This window comes from Vipera berus (assembly GCF_964194415.1).
Source record: "Vipera berus genome assembly, chromosome: 1".
Classification (NCBI taxonomy): Eukaryota; Metazoa; Chordata; class Lepidosauria; order Squamata; family Viperidae; genus Vipera; species Vipera berus.
Window position 1 is genome coordinate 84,897,889 of NC_138202.1, and position 15,429 is coordinate 84,913,317.

Below are 15,429 nucleotides of genomic sequence, written 5' to 3' on the forward strand. Positions count from 1 at the left end.
ATTCAGCATCATTTCTCACATACTTTTTGGTTCTATTTTTATACAGATTATATGTTGAAATACCATATAATATATTTATGGATATATATTTTTTGAGAAAGACCACAAACATGGCAGAATAAGCTGATTAAAATTGTATTTTCTGAGAAATACCTGTCTGAGTTGTTTCCAATTCAGGCTTTCTTTCAATCTGAATAATTTCAGACTGAACATCATCCCTAGTTTTGTTCTCAGGAAGATCATTTTTATTGTCCAGTCCTGGATGGATGTCATAAAATAATGGATTTTGTGTGGTTTCGTTGCCTTTGCCTTTTTCCTTGGAGACTACAGTTGCTGCACAAATTGATTTCAAAATCAATTCTCTTGATAGAATATTACTTATTATTTACAATAATAGATTAAGTAATCTCTTTACCTAGTTACCTACCTTACCTATCTACTAAATTTGGGGAGAAATTTTCCAGAGAGAAAATCAATTCTGTCAATTCTTCTAAATTTAATTTACAAATTTATCTAAAGTAAATAGAATATATTGTCTTCTAATTACAAATACAATCTTCATGGATAGAACAAAACCTATCCCTATACAGGTAGGATTTATTCTCACATTTTGTATTGATCATATATGAGAAAGTTTTATTGATAACAATTTACAATCCATATGGAACAATAATTAATGGCCTCACATTCTACTTTTTTAAAGCAATAACCCAACTCAACCAGAAAAATAATAGAAAACAAAAATTAAAACATATTGCTAATACCTATATGTGAAAGTTTATTGTCATGCTTACTTGCAGTTGGATGAAGAATTCCAGGCAGCAATTGCTCTCTAGATGTGTTTGTATGATATTTTTCTTCACTATCCTTTAGGTGTAATATTGAATGATGAGTCGGAAATTCAGAATCAGTAGTAACACTGGAAACTACTGCTGTTACAAAGATGGCTGGGTCAGTTTTAAACACTTTTCAGAGCTACTTTTCCAGTTGCTCTTTTACATAGTTATAAATAGATAAAACCAAGAATAATATCTTAAAACTGTTTTAGTGGAGTCAAAATGTTTATACATTGTATGAAATATGTTTTTTATTTCCTTCCATTCAATCATGTCTGATTCCTGGAAACTAATTGAACAAGTCTCTGTAGTTTTCTTGGCAAGTTTTTTCAGAAGTGTTTTGCCATTGCCTGAGAAAAAGGGCTGAGAAAAAGTGGCTGGCCCAAGGTTACCCCTCTGGCTTTGTGACTAATGTGGGATTAGAAGTCAGTTTCCTGCATTCTAGCCTGAAACCTTAACCACGAGTCTCAATATAAAGTATTGTTGTTATCGTCATCAGTCATTTAGTTGTTTCCAACCCTCAAGCCAATGAAGTACATTACATCTCTATCTACAGTTCCTAATTCAGCTACAAAAATTGGTGCAAAATTAATTCACGTTCTTTTCTTTCTTGACAGCAGAAAGAATACTGCTGTCCCTTTCCTGCTAGAAGTAAAGAGGAATGTTATATTGTACAGGTAGTCCTCAATTAATATCTACCCCGTTTAGTGACTGTTTGAAGTTAGGATGGTATTGAAAAACTAACTTTATGACCTGTTCTCATACATACAATCTTGGGGTTGCTATCTGGGCAGTTTGCAAATGGCAGACATTAACAATTGTCACAGGGTCCAATGATCACAATTGCCATTTGTGCACTTCACAGCCAGCTTCCAACAAGTCCAGTCAACAGAGAAGCCAGAAGTAAAGACAAAATTCAGTCATGCATGTCTCACTTAACAACCACAAGTGACTCACTTAAGAATCTCACTGCTTAGTGACTGAGTTGCTCGTCCCAATTGTGGTCATTAAGCAAAGAATACCTATACAAGAACTTGGGAAAGTATAATAAACTCTAGAGCAAAAACAACAAAAAGGGAAATTATTTTTTTAACCTTTCCTTTTTCATGGCCATTTTCATCTGAAAAGTTATTTCAGCTGATATCTAGCTATACTTTTAAAATGTAGACAAGGTATCCACCTATTTAGACAAGTGTTGACATCAACAGGTCATGAGAAGCAGACCTTTTGTAACAATGCTTGCAATTATGGTAAGACTATATTCACACATTTTTTTCTTAATTCTCTTCTATTTCATCTAGCTCTATCTAGTGTATAAAAAATTCTGAGAAGCAGAACAGCATGATTAATACAGGTGAAACTTGAAAAATTAGAATATCATGCAAAAGTTCATTTATTTCAGTAATGCAACTTAAAAGGGGAAACTAATATATGAGATAGACTGATTACATGAAAAGCAAGATAGTTCAAGCCGTGATTTGTCATAATTGTGATGACTATGGCTTACAGCTCATGAAAACCCCAAATCTACAATCTCCGAAAATTAGAATATTGTGAAAAGGTGCAATATTCTGGGCTCAAAGTGTCCCACTCTAATCAGCTAATTAAGCCATAACACCTGCAAAGGGTTCCTGAGCCTTTAAATGGTCTCTCAGTCTGGTTCAGTAGGAATCACAATCATGGGGAAGACTACTGACCTGACATCATTGACACCCTCCATAAGGAGGGAAAGCCTCAAAAGGTAATTGCAAAAGAAGTTGGATGTTCCCAAAGTGCTGTATCAAAGCACATTAATAGAAAGTTATGTGGAAGGGAAAAGTGTGGAAGAAAAAGGTGCACAAGCAGCAGGGATGACCGCAGCCTAGGGAGGATTGTCAGGAAAAAGCCATTCAAAAGTGTTGGGGACTTTCACAAGGAGTGGACTGAGGCTGGAGTCAGTGCACCAAGAGCCACCACACACAGACGGATCTTGGACATGGGCTTCAAACGTCGTATTCCTCTTGTCAAGCCGCTCCTGAACAACTAACAATGTCAGAAGCGTCTTACCTGGGCTAAAGAAAAACAGACTGGTCTGTTGCTCAGTGGTCCAAAGTCCTCTTTTCTGATGAGAGCAACTTTTGCATCTCATTTGGAAACTAAGGACCCAGAGTCTGGAGGAAGAATGGAGAGGCACACACTGCAAGATGCTTGAAGTCCAGTGTGAAGTTTCCAGTCTGTGTTGATTTGGGGAGCCATGTCATCTGCTGGTGTTGGTCCACTGTGCTTCATTAAGTCCAGGGTCAACGCAGCCGTCTACCAGGAGATTTTGGAGCACTTCATGCTTCCTTCCACAGATGAGCTTTATGGGGATGCTGACTTCATTTTCCAGCAGGACTTGGCACCTGCCCACAATGCCAAAAGCACCAAAACCTGGTTCAATGACCGTGGGATTACTGTGCTTGATTGGCCAGCAAACTCGCCTGACCTGAACCCCATAGAGAATCTATGGGGCATTGCCAAGAGAAAGATGAGAGACATGAGACCGAACAATGCAGAAGAGCTGAAGGCCGCTATTGAAGCATCCTGGTCTTCCATAACACCTCAGCAGTGCCACAGGCTGATAGCTTCCATGCCACGCCACATTGAGGCAGTAATTGCTGCAAAAGGGGCCCAAACCAAGTACTGAGTACATATGCATGCTTATACTTTTCAGAGTTCTGATATTGTTCTATGTACACTCCTTGTTTTATTGATTGCGTGTAATATTCTAATTTTCTGAGATTGTGAATTTGGGGTTTTCATGAGCTGTATGCCATGAAATTCAAGGTGCTGGTGATGACATACAAAGCCTTACATGGCATGGGTCCGGATTACCTACGGGAGCACCTACTGCCGGCGTCAACTTCCCTCCGTCCTGTACGTTCCCACAGAGAGGGCCTCCTCAGGGTACCACCGGTCAGAGAATGTCGGCTGGTGACCCCCAGGGGGAGAGCATTCTTGGTGGGTGCACCAATCCTTTGGAACTGCTTACCGGCTGAACTCCGGATGGCCCCCGACCTTCGCTCCTTCCGGCGTGATCTAAAAACTTATCTATTCGAACAAGCCGGCCTGGCCTGATGGGTTTGGGTTTTAACATTATTTTAAGTAACCTACAACATTGGGCAGAATCGTTTAACTTTAAATCTTGTAACCTGTATTCTTATTTTTATTGCCCTGTACACCGCCCTGAGTCCTTCAGGAGAAGGGCGGTATATAAATCAAACAAATAAATAAATAAATAAATAAATAAATAAATAAATAAATAAATAATCACAATTATGACAAATCACGGCTTGAACTATCTTGCTTTGCATGTAATGAGTCTATCTCATATATTAGTTTCCCCTTTTAAGTTGCATTACTGAAATAAATGAACTTTTGCACGATATTCTATTTTTTTGTTTCACCTGTAAAATAAAGAACTTATCCAGAAGAATGAACATCACTGACACATATAATTACCAAAAAGAACTCCATTTTTAGTCAGTAAACAAGGCCCACTTTCCCTAACTGCCAGAAAAAAAATAAAGGAAATTTCAAAGTTCCATTTGTACAATAGCATTTCCTTTCATGGAACAGATTTTAGAGGATGCCCACAGTGGAACCAATGGATGCTGTTAATGGACACATCATTGGAAATAATTTTATATGCCACACAGTAACATTATTATAGACAGTCAATCTGCCAATACCTGACTGAGAAGATGCATTTTCATAATAGCTGTCCCTTGGAGGCACAAGTACTTGTACGAAATCATGGATTGTCCTGTTTGTGACAGAACTTTGACTCCTGTGTGAAACTGTATCAACAGCTGATGGCTGATGTTGATGTCCTTCTTCATGTTCAACACTTCCATTGAAGAATGTAACTGTTGCAGTTATGGTAAATAAGGCAGGAATAAACTTTGACTATTCATGTATTCAGTTGATGGTGTCTCAGATCCAAAGATCTGAGGGTGCTTTAACAAACAAATATGCATTTAGGCTTTCTGGCTCAGTTTAAAAGGAGCATATACAAAATTTTGCTTGCATGTTAGATCTCTAATATCAACAAGTTGCCAAGGTTATTAAGTTGTCTTGGGTTCAGTGTATTTCACAAATTTTCTGCCAGAATTAAAAGTAAGTAACTGCATGAAGTATAATTCCCCAAGTTATATGGCAACAGAACTAAGTCAAAATATTTGCTTTTTCTATGAATCAAATTTAAGCAACCAACTAGTTTCAGTGATTTCAGAAGGTTCAAATCACCTAATTCCAAGATTTTACTTCAATCAAATTGTATGCAGCATGCAGTACAAATAACTGCAAACGGGCATGAATCATTGCGCTGCCAGATAAGTGCAGCAGAGACCTCTAGTTTGTTCACACAGTAAAGTCTATAGCCCTCTATTCTCACATCTGAAGCCTTTTATTACATCAAACCACTAACTCATGTACCCTATGTGACTTTCCAGGCCAGCCAAAGATATGTCATATATCAAAGGAAGAGCCTTGTTACCTGAAATGAACCTTATTGCTACTTATAAATTAGTACTGCAAACCTGTTCTAAGATGTTAGTAAATTCACAGATGAATTTACAGAGAAATACAGAATATAGATTCTGAGAGACTAATTATGTTTGGAAACTGACTTCATATATCTAGTATATTTCTAAACCTAATGGCTTTGCAAAGTAACTATATAAATATATTTTCACATAATGACTTGCTGAAGTCAGTCACTATTTAAAAGTGTAAACTGCTGTCTAAATCAACTCTAAAATAATCAAAGTGAATTGAGGAGAAAAAGCAAAACTCAGCTTTGTGTGGAAGGGTAACATCTTTTGTTTAGAAACTTGGATGAGAAAATAAATGCAGCTAATTTAAAGAGAAAGTTGGCTCTGTAATGGAAGTATTCATATTGTTACCTGGATGATGAAAAGGGTCTTTTTCCAGGGTACTTTCATTTTCATCAGAAGTGGAAAATTCTGGATGCAACATGTCTGAAGTGTTGATTGCAGGGGATATTGTGTCTTCAATTTCCAGTTCAGGAAATGCACTCGCCAGTTGAGGCTGCTTTGAGTCTTCCTGCTTGAAGAAATCATCACTGGAGGACATAGCTGTTATGATGATGTTTTGAATCAATTCCATTACTATGTTTGCTGAATAACCATCCAGATTATCTTGTTAAAAGTATACATGGCTTGCACTTTCATTTATGTGTGTTAGGCAGAGGAAGAGGAAAGTAGATACAATTTTGGAAAGTATTGTTGAATTCACAGGCCCCAGAATCATCACCACAATTTTCAGAAATGGTTGATTTTCCAGAGATGCCCGACACCAGAAACAATAGTAGAAGGAATGTAACAGCAATAGAGGCAGAAAAAATGTGATAGCAGCTTGCACCCTTATCTGATCTATCAAATGTGTTTGATAGATGCAAAGGCTTTGTACCATCTGGATTCACAGTAGCATCTTAAGTCCAAGAACATGATCCTTTTCCTTCCTTTTCTTCTTTTATTTGGACATTTTCTTTCTTGAAATATTTTGGACACTCACTTCAGAGACATAGTCCAGATTTATATTTTCAACTCAAAGGCTTATTTTGGAGGGCATTCATTGCCTGGATGAAGTTCAGACAATTAAGCTTATTCAGTTCTAAAGGTGCTGCTGTAGAAATCCAAGGAAATTAAAGTAGAAATACTATGAAATACTGAAGCCACACTACCAGATTTATCCTTTATTGTCAACTTATTAAATCATTTAGCAGAATACATAATGCATTACACATTATGATGACTAAATCTAAGAGAAAAAGCTTTAGATAGTGAGAAAAAATTGTAATTGATAACTCAAAAGAGAAAGCCCACAAAAAGCCCAGTGCAGTAAGAGAGATCTTCCCATCTTCAAGACAAGATGTCAATACTTTTAATAAGAAATAAAGCTGCAATTATACAACCAGGTTTTTCTATCAGCATACAAATGCAATGTATTTCTCTTGTTCTAATGTTGGCAAAAGTATGCCTTTAAATAAAAAGCAACTATTATTACCCAAGTATTTGTTTGCAAAATGGTTTAAACCAGTGCTTCCAAAACATTTTCCTTGATCACACAAAACAACTTATCAAAAGTCCTTTTTACCCAATGTAGGTAACACTCTAAGTCAATTTAAATTTCCCTGTTGTGATTGGGAAATGGGTTTGTGGGTCGTTACCCAAAGAAAATCCACTTCTGAATAATTTACCCAGGTTTAGGAAGCACACTTTTAATCCTGGACAGAGCAATGCACCAATTTGGCATTTCAGTTAACTTTCACAAAACTCTGGAGCCTGAAATAACATTAAAGTGCCAAGACTCTGCCTTCACCAAAGCTGCATAATATTTACATCTTTGATATCAGGGTTTTGGTGGATAAAGGAAACACATTTGGAAAATGTCTCTATATGTTTTGAGTCTATTTTCCTGTTTGAAGTAACCACCCTGCACACTCCAGTTAAAAATAGCAACACTTCCAACTACTAACTACATTCTGAGTTTTGATATTGGGGAAAGAAATTCTACTTCAAACTAATATAAATGAAAAATGTGTTCACTATCATGTTTAATTCCTCATACCGGTAGTGGTTGAATTTTGTTCATCATCACCTAGAGGAACAATTCCAGGTAGGACATCCGCTCTTGTGTCATTTGTTGAGTATCTGACTTCACTGTCCCTTCCAGAATGTACAGCAGGTAGCAATATATCGTGGGCTGATTCTTCTTGTTTGACATCTCTGCTGGAGTTCACAGCTGTTGTGACAATGATTCAATTGACAATGGGTTGAATATTTGGAATCCCATCATCAACTAGCACTTGGGCTTAAATTATTTTAGAGAATAATGTAACTGTATATGGTAAGACACAGGCTTCAGAAAGTACAGATCATACATGTACTTTCATGTACTCAAAAAATGTGCATATGTGAGCCCCCAAGCATGACGGTCTCCTCAGAAATGCACTATTTCTGGTACAGACAGATAAAATAATCAGACGTAAAAGAACAAGCAATATCTTCTTCCTAAGTTGAAAGCATTCACTGTGAGTTGTTTGTAGTCTGATGCCTTAACCACTACATCAAACTGGTTCTACATTAAAGGAAGTTAGGTTTGAGTCAACAACCCCAAGCATGTAAGTGTAATACTAAGATTAAAAAAAGCTTCTGAACCTTGAATAGCTTCATGGTCCACAACATCTATACAGGTAAAGATTTTTTTTTTGGCCTGGAACTACATAAGAGGAAAGTTTTCATCTGGCAAATAGTTACTATAGGAACAGAATCAGTCATGCTGTGAAATATAGAATAAAAAGAATAAAAGGTAACACCTTTTCAATATGTTCTCATATTTTAACTTCTCCATATAATGCTAGTGTGCATTAACCGTGTAGTTCCATCACCAGTGCCACCTGCTCCCCAAGAGTAGTATAGGTAAAACAAAATAAATTAAAATAGAAAAAGATAGCAATTAACAAGAAATTTATTCAGATTTATGCGTAGAGAACTTTGCAGCACGATAATAACCACCACCAAAACCAAAGCTAAACTTGTCAAAGAACATAGATGTTTACCAATTTGACATTTAATTTTGGATTTGCCAAGTGAAAGTATAAAACAGACATCAATGGAAAGCAGATAAGCCAGCTCTGAATTTGGCCCCTTCCCATTCCATTTCCAGCATTAGCCAAGACAGACATTTTCCAATGCAAAAGCTACTGCCAGCTATGCAAAATAGTCCATGCAGAGAAATACCAAGCAAAATCATCTGCAGGTTTCAACTGAAATTTTGCTATCTCAGATAAAATATTCTTTTGTAGATCAATACAAATTCTATACTACTGAAGATCTAAGCCTACATATAAATGGCATTTTGCATCAGCTTAATTATTTTCTATAATACAATGCACGGTAGGGATTAGTTCTTACTGGTATTTGATGACTGAAGTTCCTTATCACCACTGTTGTCCCACTCAAGAACTGTTTCAGCATTTTTTTGCCCAGACCCTTCTTCGTCATCATCATCACCACCATCATCATCTTCAAAACTCTGATCTATTAATTTATTGATGTAAACTTATGGTAAGATTTTTATATTTTCATCCAGTTATTCATTTCTCTGTTGCCTATATCATTAATATGCTCGTTTCACTGATTGGAATAGTGAATAGAATTGAAGAATGGGTTATCTAATTTCAGTTCCATTGTACTTACTCTCTCTCTCTCTTTGTGTGTGTGAGTGTGTGTATGTGTGTGTGTGAATTCAAAAAACAACAACAAACATGTTCACTTTAAATGAATGATAGAATCTGGATTGTGCCCTCTGATTGTGATTTAAGGAAGGCAAAATAGGTTTTGCTAGTAAACACATACAGAATCATTTTTACTTCAGCAACTGCAACATTTCAATAAAATATGAGGTACTTAAACTGTTTCAAATCACAAACTTAATCCTAATTCTCTTAAAAGGATCTCCCCAATAAAATGGGGGGGGAGACTTCTTTGGAAGAATGTAAGTGAATATGAATTTATTTGGAAAGCAGGGAATGGAATGGAAGCATTGTGTTCTCACATAAAGCTAATTAATATAGAAATAATAGCACAATAGGAACTATATTACATTCTGAACTGACTATTCAGCTGACTATTCAGCTATTCAGTGAACGCACATCTACCAGATTCACTGGGCTTGCTAAAGTTATGCAAAATCATAGAGCAAGGAATAAAATCTATGTATAGGCAAAAAACAAAAATTTCCTGCAACAAATCCAGTCGGGAGAATGTACTAGCACGTTATTAAAAAGCTGTGATTATCTTCAATACATTAATATGATAATATAGAACAGTGATGGCAAACCTTTTAGAAACTGAGTGCCCAAACTGCAACCCAAAACCCACTTATGTATCGTCGGGTGCTGGGTGGGTGTGGCCCATTGGGTGGACGTGGCTGCTGTGGTAACGGCAGACTGGGTGGGACTAAAAAGTTCAATCAATCAATTCCAACTTTGCGAGATCTTTTTTTTCCCCACAAGAAGTTGAAATTGATTAATTGAACCTTTTCTCTTTTTTTTCACACAGCGGCAGAGGCCTAAAGCAAAAACCCAGCTGAAGGTCTAGGACTGGGGTGACAGCATGCATGCCCACAGAAAGCGCTCTGCATGCCACCTGTGGCACGCTTGCCATAGGTTCACCACCACGGATATAGAATATATTTTTATTCCAAATAATAAGAGGTGATTTAATTGAATTTTCTGAATGAATTTGAATGAAACTGAACAGAACAATATTGAGATAATAAACTAAGAGTAATAAACTTAGCAATCAAAGACTCCTTCTGGTACTACTATGAAAGTTAATATTATGTACATCATTTAAGATTACATAGTTGCCTAAAGCTTATGCCACAAATCCCTAAATCAGTACTGAATCAAAGATACAAAAGGAATCAACCAACAGTCAACTGAATTGACATGTTAACTGTGGAAATACTGTCACTGATATCTGCTTGGAAAACAGGTAAATGAGTTTGCAGTATTTTTATTAAGTAAACTAACAATTCCTGATTAAACTGCAGAAAGGAATGTTAAAAGTCTTTGCAGTTCATTTCAACTCATCACCAACTTGGCATTTGCACTTGAACACACACACACACACACACACACACACACACACACACACACACACACACGTGCCAGAGCAAAGATACATTAAGTTATGGAAAGTTTAATTCATTATAATATAAACTAAAAAATTTCTTCCTCAAAACTAATATAAATTGGGAAATGGTCCAGTGTAAATTCTTTTCTCTCTATTTATATTCTGGTGCCTATATTTATTCTTACACTTCATTTCAATGAGTATCCATGTTGTGTATCAGTTATGATCAATAGAACTTAAGAGATGCAACTGTAATTTGGTTTTCTGGGTACATGTTTCAAGGAGAAATAGGACAATATGAAAAGCAAACACTGTTCATCTTTGGCATCCTACTCATGTATTTTGCAACCAGGTATTCATATCAGAGTATCAATACGCTTACATGATAAAGCCCCATGTTGCCTTTTAAATATATATTTCAATTCTTTTCTGGTAGGTAGGTATTTATAACATGGGTTGCATACAAAAAGTCAACTATAAATACAACCTTACCCCCACCCCCCAAAAATCTCACAATATAGTCAGGTAAAATATAAAATGGTAACCAGATTAAAATATGCTACACTATGATCGAGACATCCAGATTCAAAGGCCTGTGGAAGCAGTCAGATTTTAACTGTGTTTTTTTTATCTCTGTGAAGACAGAATATTTCAGAGAAATATACATTTCTTCCTCCTGATAATGCTGATCCAGCTAATCTGGGCATAGCCTGATAGTTTTTCCAAAACTAATCTTGCTAAAAAGGGTCTGATCCTGTCAACCAGAGTATGACAATCATTTCATATTCTAGAAAGTATACGTCCAGAAAATTGCAGATCCATACTAAGACTGGATGGATTGATGTGACTGTGATCCAGTGGGAGAATAACACATTCCACAACCATTGATTGATAGCACAGTAGATATTCAGCTAATAAAATGTGGAGGAAAACTTCCCAAATGAATGGAGAAGCACAATGCAGGACTTTAGAAATATTTTGTTTTTCTCCAATTATACAGCACAGTTTAAATCCATTAAGGAACCAGCTCATATAAGACATTTCTTTGTCATGTTGTCAAGTTTTTCCCCCCCTTTAAATTGTAACTTTTATAGAAATGGGCTGCTTTGAATAGTTATAATTTACAGTACACTTAGATAAACAATATTGCTGTAGGACCTGAGGATATGAGCTTTTGACTTACATGTTAAAAAGGAGATGTTTGCAGGATCTTATCTGCGTGTAAATTATATGACACATTTTATTTTTTAAAGGAAACTGAAAGGAAGATTTAAATTGGTCTAAAACAATTAACTGTTTAGAAACTGAGTCTATTAACAAGCAATGCCCCCGCGCTATAATTTTAGTTGAAGCAATCATATGTCTTTCCATACTATATATACAAGAGATATATGCCCATTAGCTTTTGTACATGTCGGCACATAGATTAATTCATAAAATAGCATGCCCTTAAACCATACTTAAAGAAGTATGCTCTTAAAGAAACAGTTTCATTTAGGTCCAAACAACAGACTTCTATATGACATAGCTGGTTACTTGGTTACCGGTATTACAGCTCATGTTTCTAATGCACCAATACCAGAACTATTCAAGCAGCACTCATGAAGAATATATGCCATATTTTTTTTCCCAGGGAAACCAAACTTTTGGCCAGACATTGTGAAAAAAAGCAAAAGACTATGATTGACTAAAATGTTTCAAAAGTTTACCCTCGCTGGAGGTTGTATTCTGCATTCCTTTAGGTTCTTCAGGTGGCCACCATAACGGAAAATCTTCAGTGATTTGCTGATCTTGACTAGAATTTCCATGATGTTTCCCATGATTTGAATTTTCTTCAGCTGTAATGATGGCAGAATAACTATAGTGTTGAATATGTGTTGTATCTTCGATCAATAGACCATCCTCATAGAAGATGAAAAAGGGCTACTTCCTGTGTCCTTAAACAGCATTACTGTTGTTGGGTTTTCAAATAATATACTCATACGTATTTTATTTTGGGAGTATCCTAAGGCAAGATGGGTTACACACTAACAATACAAACACTATGAACCCAAAATAAAGACTTGGGGGTTGGAGAGGAAATCCGAGTAATAAACATAGTAAGTTGAACTGGGTTATCTTTAAATCCAGATGTTTTGCTTCTCAAACAAATCTAATTTCATCATGGTTATATTAAAGGATAATAAGAATTTGCATTTCTATTGTCAATTCAGAAATAAAATGGGATATCCAGCATTCCTGAATTGAAGCTTCATAATTTTCATACAGGAAGCTAGTTCAAGGATCACATTTCCATAGTTATTTTTGTTCAAATGCCAAGTCTTAAGTCTTTCCTCGTGGCAATGCAAAGTTAGAGAAGAGCATAATAATTTTCCACCATTGTAAAGTATAGAGATGTAAATCTAATGGAGATCATTTTCAGTGATAAAAAAGAAAGCAACAACAATACAAAGAACAGAAGCCTGCGAAGAGATGAAGATATTAGGAAGAAGAGAAAGAACCCACTGAAGTAAATATAGCAATTTTCTATTTCCGCACAATGGGAAGAGTGGAAGTGATGATGGTTAAGAAATATATGTTGGAATTCCATCACATATTTTCCCCTCGCAGACACAAGTGATAGCATGTTGCTTTTATGCATAGTCTAAGAATGGAAACTCTTTAATTTTCAGTTTTGAGTTTCCAAACAAAATCAGGAATGAAACTTATTTGGCATAGGGATTGAACTGCAAAATATTTTTCTGGATTATCTAGTCAAGAGCCTTGGTGGAGCAGTGGGCTAATGCCTCCTTAAGTAACACCAGCTGCCTGCAATTAGTGCAGGTTCGCATCCCACCAGGCTCAAGGTTGACTCAGCCTTCCATCCTTCCGAGGTAGGTAAAATGAGGACCCAGATTGTTGGGGGCAATTAAGCTGACTTTGTAATAATGCTGCTTGGGGGTGTGTGTGAAAGCCCTAATAAGCAGGCATATACATAGAATGAAGGCTACTGCAAAGCTTGTAAGCCGCCCTGAGTCTTCGGAGAAGGGCGGGATATAAATGGAATTAAAATAAAAATTAAAAATTAAAAATAAAAACAATGTAATCTTCATTATCTGCCAATCCCATAATCTGAAGTTCATACAATCATAATTGTATAGAGTTATTTTAGAACTTTACCTTTTCTCTGTTCAATATACACGTATGCTATTTACATGGAAGTATCAAGGCTAAAGTTCAAGCCTATTCACTTTCTAAAAAGCCACATAAATGTAGCAGTATTAATATAAGCAAAGTTCCTTCCCCAAACCAAAGTTTCTTATGTAAAATACTTCATGTGATACAATCGTATTTTTTTCATGAATATACATTCTGTGCGCCAAGAATAGAATATTCAGTGCAATTATAATTTATAGCTAACAAAAAGTCAGTTGCAAAATAGTAACCTTAAAGCTGGGAAACTCCATCATATCACCCATGCATTCAACCCAAATGCAGAAAAACGCATACAAGCTACTGAGATATGCTTTTGACAGAATGAATCATGTGAGAGGGAGGAAGGAACCCATAGTATAACGCTGCAACCAATACAGATCAATGGGATTAACATTAATCTTTGATCTAGGCACAGAGCAGAAGAGTACAGAAAAAAAACATTCCCATTCACAACCACCACCTGGAATGTTTGGAAGAACTTGAAATAATAAATATTTGTCAATTCTATTTTAATGTTTTTTTACTATACAAGATAGACCACCACAAAGTTATAGGTTTTAAATCACATAGCTGCAAAAATTTAGCATGTAAAATTGCTTTAATTATTCCTAGGTATTTGAGACATCAGCTTTTCCATGAAATCGAGAAATGGATCCAGATTTTTTAAAAACACACTAGTTTAAATGGCTTTATTGGCCAGAATTTCGAGACCTGTTTCCAGCTTACCTTTTCATGAACTGATGAAAATTGGCTTCTAAGTTTGCCAACTTTCACCAGAAAGAGGTTTATGACTCTAATCTCTGACAATTCTTGAAACAAACAGCTGCATTCAAAGTAAGCATTGCCAAAAGCAAATCCTCAAAATTTGCGATTGCAGATAAATATCCAAAGTAATAACAAAGGTTTTCATTACAACTGCAGGAGCTCTGGAAAAAATGAAGGCTGTTGCATAAATTAAACCATCTTGCTCTATAGAAAAGAACATTGTGCATTGCACATATATACTGCTAAATAGGTTGAAAAATAGAAAAAAAGATGCACACTTATGAATTAATTAGATACAAATATATTGGACAGAGTGGCCATTATCTTGGAAGGAAAAAAAACATATACGAAAAGTTTTTCTAATGCTAGATCTCCATTAGATAGACTTATGCCTATTTGCACGCTTTTAAACATCAGGAGTTGAAAATAATCATTGGGAAGTTGGAGATTATTGACCAATCAGTTTTATGAAGACAATAAAAAGTTTATAATAATGTCACCTTCAGAATATCTTCTATTAATTAGCCTGTTGTATAATAAAGGTAAAGGTAAAGGTTCCCCCGCACATGTGTGCTAGTCGTTTCCGACTCTAGGGGCCGGTGCTCATCTCCGTTTCATAGCCGAAGAGCCAGCGCTTGTCCGAGGACATCTCCGTGGTCATGTGGCCGGCATGACTAGACGCCAAAGGCGCACGGAACGCTGTTACCTTCCCACCGTAGTGGTCCCTATTTTTCTACTTGCATTTTTACATGCTTTCGAACTGCTAGGTGGGCAGAAGCTGGGACAAGTAACAGGCGCTCACTCTGCTACGCGGCACTCGGGATTCGACCCGCCAAACTGCCGACCTTCCGATCGACAAGCTCAGCATCCTAACCCACTGAGCCACCGCGTCCCTAATGTTGTATAATAATAACTTCTAAATCTAAAATTGCTGCTAAGCTTGTAAG

The 15,429-nt window shown here is 36.3% G+C and overlaps 1 protein-coding gene across 2 annotated transcripts in view; it reads right to left on the reverse strand.

Moving 5' to 3' along the window:
• The window catches only part of CD44 (CD44 molecule (IN blood group)), an 88,189-nt gene that overhangs the window by 15,999 nt on the left and 56,761 nt on the right, over window positions 1-15,429 (reverse strand). Inside the window, exons 8-14 of one of the 2 annotated variants that reach the window (XM_081315312.1) lie at window positions 12,232-12,360; window positions 8,795-8,920; window positions 7,449-7,622; window positions 5,762-5,953; window positions 4,547-4,723; window positions 795-929; window positions 154-333 (exon numbers count right to left, since the gene is read on the reverse strand). In XM_081315312.1, coding sequence (XP_081171438.1) covers window positions 154-333; window positions 795-929; window positions 4,547-4,723; window positions 5,762-5,953; window positions 7,449-7,622; window positions 8,795-8,920; window positions 12,232-12,360 — 1,113 coding nt within the window. The remainder of the gene's footprint in view (window positions 1-153; window positions 334-794; window positions 930-4,546; window positions 4,724-5,761; window positions 5,954-7,448; window positions 7,623-8,794; window positions 8,921-12,231; window positions 12,361-15,429) is intronic. The other variant, XM_081315313.1, reaches the window with a different exon arrangement.